The sequence below is a fragment of the Patagioenas fasciata genome (genome assembly GCF_037038585.1).
Source record: "Patagioenas fasciata isolate bPatFas1 chromosome 19 unlocalized genomic scaffold, bPatFas1.hap1 SUPER_19_unloc_1, whole genome shotgun sequence".
NCBI lineage: Eukaryota > Metazoa > Chordata > Aves > Columbiformes > Columbidae > Patagioenas > Patagioenas fasciata.
In genome coordinates, this window is record NW_027288507.1 from 2473110 (window position 1) to 2482413 (window position 9304).

The window sequence follows — 9304 nt, forward strand, 5'->3', positions numbered from 1 at the left end:
GAAGTCTCACGATCGTAAGCCCGTATTTTATTAGAGACTTGTCCCAGCTGCCCGCAGAATATTTCATTTTTAGTAGAGATGCAGCGCATCCCCCTCCCCACTCCCCTGGGTATTATTTTTATCAGCTTTTGCTTTATCCCCTCCTATAATGGTTGCTCTGTTCCTTGAGCAATGCTTAGTGCTGTGGAGTCTTGGAAGAAACTTTGAGGGAAAATGCAGCACAGGTATAAAGTATCATTGACTCCAGTGATGTAGTGATTGACGTGGATACCTGCTGGGGACCAAGAAGGTGGGGAGATGCTGGTGGTGGTGACCACGAAAGGAGAAGAAGAACAATGAACATGAAAACTCAAGAAATGAGACCTCCCTGAACCACAGGTGAGATCCCAGAGGAGGAGAGTTGAAGGGCAAAGGAGTTCAGGACAACTGGCAGTTTTTCAAACCCTGTTCAGTGCAAACGGTGCCAATAATAAAGCGAAGATCGCAAGCGTAACAAGAAACCAATCTGGCAGAATCACAGGCTCTTCTGCACCCTTGTGATCCTCCAGCTGAAAATAAAAGGAAAAGCACAAGAAGACAGGGTCATAATCAGAAAGGTCAAGGCAGAAAATCAGATAAAACTAACAAAGGACATCCAAAAGGGCTAACAAGGAAGAGCCCAGACAGGAGTAGGGAGAGGACAGGTCAGAGATATTTAATCTAAATGCAATGTTTTCACTTGGATGGTTAAACCCACACACATACACACCCGGCTGAGCCGCTCACCAGGGTCCGCACCCATCTCACCCCACCGACCACCTTCACATTTCCTCCTAGAAAAGCCTCAGGTTGTTACAGTGCTGGCAGAGCAGCACAGAAAGGCACCAAGACTTCACTTTTACCATTCACAGGGGCATGAATTAGGTGTATTCTCTCATGTCCTGTCCCTCACCCCATCTAGAGGGTTATTTCAAGAGCTCCTGGAAGACAGGCAGGCCCAAAGGTCAAGAAACCAGCAAATAATCTAATCGGAAGGAAACAAGGAAGCTTGGGTCACAATGTATTAATTCTGGAAACAAAAAATAAGCAGATTGAAACACTGGGAGAAGAGATTATTAACTCAGCAGAACAAGGACTGGTGGCTGGAGATGGACAGAGACTCTGAACTTTCAGGCTCAGGTCCTGAGTTTCACAAACCTGCAGTGTCCACTCCTTTAATATCATAAAATTTATATTTCCCTGAAGAATTTAGGCCCTTGAGTCAAGTTACTTAATGAGAAGAAACTTTTGTTTTAATCTATGTTTTCAGTTTCTTCTTCATTTTTTTTTAAAAGACCTCTTTAATTAGCCCTCCTGTTACTCATCTCTTCATTTTGCAGGGCTTACTGTGATTGCTGGCTTTTGGCCACACACTTATTCAGCTCATCCGAACAGAACTTCAGCTGTTGCCTGTAAGTTAGAGCTGAACATCCAAGTACAGGTATAAACACCAGAAAGTTACAGAAGAAGAAATATGAACCAATTTCTTTACAGGATATCTCACTCTGTCTGGTTTGCCGCCTCCTCAGGCGCAAAAATAATAAACCCTATTAATTTAAGTCTTATTTAGCTGTTCCATCTCTCTGCAATAATTGATTGGGCTTTAGACACTCAGCCAGAAAACACAATCAAATCAGGTTTGCCTGGTGACTGCGCCATAGCAGTGCCAGAAACCCCCAGTCCCCACACTTGCTCTAATTGATTAAAACATTTGGTCACTCGCACATTTCTATATAGACAATTAAGCTAAAGAGACACTACAAACGCAGCAAGACCAGCTGAGAGCAATAATGGATCTTTTCAGTCTATTTTTCTAGGGAGAATTAGGACTTAGCGATGTTGCAGTAACTAAAGCGGGTTTTGTCTCCCCTTTGCTCCCGATGCAGCAGCCTCAGGAGCTCAACGCTGCACAATCGCTGCCTTGCAGGGAACCACACCAACGAATTATCTGCTTTTCCTGCCCTCCAAAAAAGCTGCCACGTGCTAAATCTGCATCTGTTTGGCATCTATCAGGGCTGTAGCACTTCCAGGAATGAGGGGGAAGGGCTCCAGTGCAGAGTCAAGCCACATTTTTTACAAATACCCCCAATTTTCTGAGTCTGTTTGGATGCTGGCTCCGCACGTGCCGGCTGGCACGGGGCCAAAATGTGTCAGTCACAACCAGGCAAACACAACGATACCCAGTTCCCAGGAAAGTGGCTGAACTGCAGCATTTCTTGCCAAAGTGATGCACAGAGAACAAACAGGCTCCTCGGACTCTTCCTCAGAGATCTTGGGGGAGCTGCAGCGGTCGGAAACATTGGCAGAATCTACAAGTGTCAAAAGCCTAAAAGAAGAGATCCAGAAAAAGAAAAAGAATTGCAGCCGCCTTATCTGCAACTTTGTGCACACGAGACAAGAACGGTGAGGCATGACATTTGTATTAAAAACATTTTGCCAACAGTAGATCCAGACTATCACTTCATACGTCTCCAATGGCACAGGTGGTACCTGCTAATAGAAGGTAACGTTTATCCTACCCAGTCACTGGTCCCTGCAGTTCTACATTCAGTCTTGCGTGACTAAGAATCTGCAAACGTGGTTTAAAGCAGAAAGCGTACAGCTAGTCCTGGCTGGAGGATTAGTAAGCTGTGCTGACATGCAACCAGTAGAGAGGAGCGTGGGTATGGAATTCCTGTCTCCCTGCACCAAATCAAATGACCAGCACAGCTCACAGCCACACAGAGGCTGTAACACCCCAACCACAGGGTCTAAAAAAGAAACAACAAGCAGAGAAAGCTTCAGTTCTGCTTTACATCAAGCTTAAGGTGTGCATGATGTGAGACTTGAGATGAGTGTCAAAATTAACCTTTAAGTCTTCCTCCTCAGTAGAGATCTGAGAAGACAGGCAGCTGCAGTGCATATGGAAAATCCAGCAGCTGAAAACCCATTTCACCTGCAGCAGGTCAATAGTCATAGAATCATTTTGGTTGGAAAAGCCCCTCAAGATCAGGGAGTCCAACCATAACCCACGCCTGGCACTGCCCCATGTCCCTGAGAACCTCATTTAAACACCTTTTAAACCCCTCCAGGGATGGTGACTCCAGCACTGCCCTGGGCAGCCTGCTCCAATGCCCCACAGCCCTTTGGGGAAGAAATTGTTCCCCACATCCAACCTCAGCCTCCCCGGTGCAACTTGAGGCCGTTTCCTCTGCTCCTGGCGCTTGTTCCTGGGGAGCAGAGCCCGACCCCCCTGGCTCCAAGCTCCTTTCAGGCAGTTCAGAGATCAGAAGGTCTCCCCTCAGCTCCTGTTCTCCAGCTGAACCCCCCCAGGTCCCTCATGAAGTGGTTTGGGATGGAAGGGACCTTAAAAATCATCTAGTGTCCACCCCCCAGCCATGGGCAGGGACACCTTCCACTGGACCAGGTTGCTGAGCATCCCAACATGGCAAAAAGTCCAGAAGAAAACCCAAAGACACCTTCCGGCATAGATCTCTACACCACCAAAAACTCATTGCAAGAAAAGGCTTGGAAAGCATACACAAAAAGGCATAATTACAAAGGAATGAAGTAGAGCAGTGGTTGAAAAATGCCCAGAAGTCACAAGAAAGACTCAGCCATCCTCCTCCAAAAATGCAGCCACCATGAGCTCGGTTATAGCCCATCTGATGTCACATTGTGCTTCACAAACTCCTCAACGACCTCCAGAGGGCTTTTCTTCTGAGGAGGGAAATACACAGCTGGCAAATCAGTGTGGGTCTACCAAGCAACCTCCACAAAAGCCCTGGGGTTGGAAGCAATGATTGTCTGTTAAAGCTGAAACATTTCGGTGCAGAAAAGGGAGCTTCACAGCAGGAGATCTTTACAGGGGGAAAAAACGTCCCAGTTTCCCGCTGTTTTACAGGAGTGTGCCGGAGCCGAAGGTCAGACACAGCGGCAAATCCATCACCACCGACTTCAGGAGCATTGGCTGGAACACAATTGCTGCACTTGAGCCACCACCCAAAAGAATGTTCTGACTAAAGCGAGAAAATGTCACTGTTGGTGAAAGGAACCTGTTCAAATTATTTCAGCTTTTTATACCAGAATAGAAGTGGAATCCGGGCAGCGGAATTTTTCAGTTTGCCCAAGTGCGACAGGAGAAAACTCCAGTTTCATTCCTAGGGCTGCTCAGTCTTTGAGAAACCCTTGAAAGGCCACCAAGAGCTATTCTTTAGGCTTCCTCTTTCCCTTAAAAGAAAAGAAAGCGCTGTTGAAAAGTATAAAAGGCTTGAGATTTGTGGAAGGGTTTGCTTCCGTGAACTGAAAGCAGGAGTGAGAACACGAGAGGGGATATTACAGGGCTCTACTTGACACGCAAAAATACTGCAGTCGCAAAATGGATGGAAAGCTTGGTCTTTCCGTGATGCTGCTTCAGATCCTTCTCGTCATACAGGAAACTAAGAACACCTTGGACATTTTTAACACGTAGTAAAAGCCTGCTAAGGTCAGTGAAAAATGCAGCTGCTTCAGCAGGCAAGCCAAGCCGAACCTGGTGTCAAGAAAACGAGACTGGCAGAGTTCAGGGCTGGGAATGCCAGGAGCTGTAAGAAATACCAACCTCACCAGCTGAGCAGAAAAGAGCTAACAAATTGTTAGGATCTGGCTTTTTGCCTAAACCCAGATGCCCATTTTAATCCAAGAGCCCCTTCTGCTTTGCAGCAGGGGACAACAGGAATAACAAAAATTTCCAATACATAAGCGCATAATTTCTTGTCAAACTAAGCCTATGATGGGGTGTCGAACATTTTCACCGGAGGCCACAGCAGCCCCGCAGTTGCATTCAAATTGAGGATTTGGCCCACAGGGCTTGTGTTTGTTATGTGCATCGTGCTCCTGTATCGCCGACTCTGTCTCGTAACACAAAAGACATACTGGCTTTTCCTCCCTGAAACACAAACACGTATTTGCTTTCCCATCTATCAATAAATCGCCTTCCTTCCACATCAATCTTCCTCTTACTGGACATTCTGGGATTCAAATTGCTCCACCAAAGACGGTAAGATGTGTCACCTAAGTAAAAGATCTAGATGATACTTTCACCTCCATCAACTAGTACTGAAGAAAAACCAAAATCCTGGACCTTTCACAATAAGCCCCGTGGTAAGTCAGAACGCTTGCTGAGCCTGTCGCAAAACATCTGCCATGAAGATCTCACATGGGTGACCTCCACTAGTGGCAACCACGGCAAACCGTGTCTTACGGAAGTGAGGCCATGGGTATCGACCACACGGCAGCTCATCCCATTTCAATCCCTCCCCCAAATCTACCTGCAAGTTCTTGAGAGCTCCTCTCACCCAGGTGAGATGGAGAAGAGACATCCGTCCCTCAGCCCAAGTAGATTCACTAATTCCTACATTGGCTTCGCCATCCCAGGCTGCTCCCTTGAATTCTTGAATTAGATTCTGGAGGAACTGTTACTCTTTTAGCAACTAATTTGAATGAAAAATACCTATTGCTATAATAAAAGCATTCTGAAACTAATAGACACTGGCAGATCATCTTCTCAGGCCATTTTGTCCATTAACAGCAGCTGTGTCACGCACCTGTGCTGTTAGATTGCCCACAGAAGAATTCGGAAGACCTATGAAGATGTCACATATTTCCTTATTTGCAGAACAGAATCTACAATGATTATTGAAGTGTATCACCACTATCCATATAAAATAAATGAGAGATACTCCATAGATAGTGTGAGGACATCACTATCATCTGTATCACACTTGACTGATGAGTTCTCTGCCCTTACCTGAAGTTTGAGGCCAAACTTTTGCCAAGAGATTTTAGATTTAAAACCCATCACCATCCGCCAGAACAATCCTAAGAAAACAGAACTAACCAGCCACCTCCAAAAACCATCTTCCAACTGCTCTTGGACACTGCACCCAAGAAAAAGACCAGCAAGACAAAATCCCCTCAAAGGGTCCCCACGGGGAGGTTGGGAAGACACAAGAGCGCACGCAGTTCACGTTTGGGCTGCAAAGCAAGCAGAAAAGAAAAATCCAAATAAAACCACAGGATGGGACTCGAGAACAGGTTGTGTCACAGAAGAACCAGTTTCCCGGTCCCAGCTCCCCTGCCAGGGCCAGAGCAACGGGACCCTGGGCTTTCCCCTCACACCCATCTACTCTCCCCACGAAAGGACATCTGGGTTCCTCCAGCGCCCACCACAGCCCAGCCTCATATCCAGCTATCGCTCCCAATAAATCATTTGGCAAATCAAGGAGCGGTTAAAACTAACGATGGTGAACAACCCACCAGAGCACAGGTCTGTGCTGACTTTACAGCAGCAGGGAAGTCTAAAAGACAATCAATATTTTTGTACCCATAAAATAAGAGGACACTGAAGGAATATCTGTGGAGTCACACTGGGGGTTTGTTTGGGGTTTTTGCTGCTCTTGGTTTTAGTTTGGGGTTTTTTTTTTGGTTGTTTTGTTTGTTTGGGCCCATTTTGGTTTTGGTTGAGTGCCTTTTTTTCCCCCAGTCATCTTTCCTATGAGAACAGCAGCTTGAGCCTCCCTCTAAGGCTGAAGAAAGATTTAAATGTACTTCCTGGGAAAAAGAAAACCACACAAAAAACCCACCACCCAAACTTTGAGCCCAGCAGGAACTGTTTCAAGCAGCTACAAGCAACTGCAGAAACAAATAAGAACGTGTTAGGCTGTACCTACTAATCACCACAGGAGACACTAATATGAAAAGTGCTTCTATCTGCATTTTAGTTCCTGACACCTACCTGAACAGATTAAATTACTAAAGCGTTCACACAGCAAAATGGAAGCACTGCAAATAGAACCCAGCCAAATACCTGAACCATCAGCCTCTCTCCAGCTCTGTGTTGCTTGCAGGCACTTAGTTTGTGCTGTATTTGTATTTTTATGCAAGACTGAACACTGATGGAAAGGGAATCAGCATTTTCTCAGGCTGCAAGATTGGCTAACAACCTCCTTTCCCATTTCAAGGGGCAGCACACTTGCTTCAAAACTGCACTGCCTGTGCCCTAAACCCAGTCCACACAAAGGCTGCAAATCTCACACAAGCTACCAGTTATCATTCAGTTTTGGAGCATTTTGGGAAGCTCAGCCTTTCAGCGGAGCAGAAACTTCAGAAAGGTGCAGAGCAGATACTTACAGTGTTGTAATGATCGACATAAACCGCATTTCCCAAGCCAAACACAGCGCATCTCAGGCCTTTCAGATACGTTTTCCCAAAGCGAAAGTCACGCGCTGCCTCTTCTAACCCCTTGCAGAACCACGCTGCACTCTCGGTTGGCTGCCCGTCAGTGTACGTAGCTACCAAGAACACACAAACGTTCCTGCCGGTTGTCTAATAATATCAAGAGAATAGAAGAGATCGGTGCATTTCTCAGAACGCTTCCCATTAGTAAGACAACTGGAACACATGGGGAGTTGGAAGAAGTTAAAAGATGAGGTTTTTTCTAAGTGGGATTTTGGTGTGGGATGCTGCAGGTGATAACCCCAACAGTGGCGAACGGCCATCCCCCCTGCAGAGACGCCTTAAATTAGCCAGGAGAGATCAAACTGTCTGTCTGCTGCTTCACAGAGGTGGTACAAGAGAACAGAACATCTCCCTTCCCCACCCCAATCGACAGCTTCTTGAGCAGACTCTTGCAGCAATCAAGTTTCTCACTGATTCAAAAAAACAACTATCAATATTCACAGAAGAAAAATGCCTCAAGGATTACTCCATCTAAATATGACCAGCAAGGAGTTTTTAGCTTATGAGCCTGTGAAGGCTGCAAATTGTCACCATCTGCTTGTTCTGGCTTTGAACCCTTCCCTGGGGATACAGAGACAGAACAGAGGGACCTGGTGCAACCGCTCTCACTGAACTCACACCTGAGTTACAGAACCAGCTCATACCAAGTCACTGTCACCATCAAAATACTCTAGGCAATCCTCTCCTAGGAATATTCAAAATTTAGGTGTTTTCTGCTGAGGGTTGATGGGCTACACTTATACAGAAGGGAAGCGATTTTTAACACACAGCATGGGAATTTCCAGAATAATAGGAGAGAAATACAAGGGGAAAAGAGCCTTCGCAACACAAGGAAAAGCTTTTCTTTATTAGTCATATTTATAAGGTACTTACCTCCTCTGGATCATAATCTCCCATGCTGATGACTTCCACAGGCAAACAAAGTGAAATAACGGCTTCAGCCAGACCTCTGGCAAACCTCCAAAAAAAAAAAAAAATAGGAATTTATCAATTGCTTCAACCCAAGCATGGTAGCGACCAAACAACCCCCACACGCCCAGTCACAAGACACCTCCCACAACAGAAAGAACAAAGACATCCGAGAACTGGACACTGGACCTAGAATTCCTCATGTTAAGAAAAAAAAAAATCAAGTATATTGGCTGCAAGAAGAGAGTGACATGAATTTTAATGACTAATGATTTCACATTTACACACACCATTTTTTTCAAAAGCACCTAAACCAGTACTTGTCTCTGAGAAGACCCGCTCGCAACTACGGGTACGGCAAGAGTAAACTTTAAACTTCATCATCAATGTCTCTACTGCATGCGCCATTTAAAGCAAGTAGAAAAAAATGTTATTTTTACATAATTTTACGTTGTCTTTCATGTTGGGCAATGACTTCTCATGAGCTAATGAACTTTCCGATGTTTACACTGTGCAATACTTCTAAGGCAAGCAACAGACTTGAGTCTCAATATTTCAAATTACTTCATGTAGGTGGGGAAAAAAAAAAGTAACTGATACCTTTGCTGTGCCAGTCTGAGACCCATAGAAAATCTTTACTTTGCCTCCAGGGTGGCTGATCCATTTACGAGTTTGTCTTCTATTCCTTCAGAAGAAGCTGGATTCCCATTGGATTTTTCACCCTAAGAAACAAGCACCACTTCTCATTCAATCCCTTTTCAAAGTGATGTTAACCCCATTCTCCCAAAACCACTTAAAACACCTATCCTGTGAACAGACTCTCAGCACTAATTAAATGAGGCTATCAAAGCATTTTAGCTTCTCACACCCAGAGAAAGACACAACCACGTCTCTGAACTAGGCCACGCTCCAATAAACTCAGGTCACACGCAGCCGGATCCAGCTGAACGCAGGAACCTCCCAACTCGCGCAGCAGAACTTTGCTCACCTGCGCAAGGAGCTTTTACCATCCTGAACAGCCTAATCCCACTCCCGTCCTAAAACCAGCCCAACCTCATCAGTAACATCAATGGAAAGAGGAACCCGAGAACTCCAGCACAAGTAGAGTGATTGATTTGCA

At 45.5% G+C, this 9304-nt stretch overlaps 1 protein-coding gene across 1 annotated transcript; it reads right to left on the minus strand.

The window, feature by feature from the left end:
* Positions 1-5837: 5837 nt before the first annotated feature.
* Positions 5838-8898, minus strand: LOC139826652 (S-adenosyl-L-methionine-dependent tRNA 4-demethylwyosine synthase TYW1-like). Its single transcript, XM_071803002.1, has 4 exons — positions 8785-8898; positions 8149-8233; positions 7168-7362; positions 5838-6012 (listed from the first exon to the last, which is right to left on the minus strand). Exons 1-4 carry the CDS (start codon positions 8808-8810, stop codon positions 5953-5955), a joined length of 366 nt encoding a protein of 121 aa, XP_071659103.1. The 5' UTR covers positions 8811-8898; the 3' UTR covers positions 5838-5952.
* Between the last annotated feature and the right edge of the window lie 406 nt (positions 8899-9304).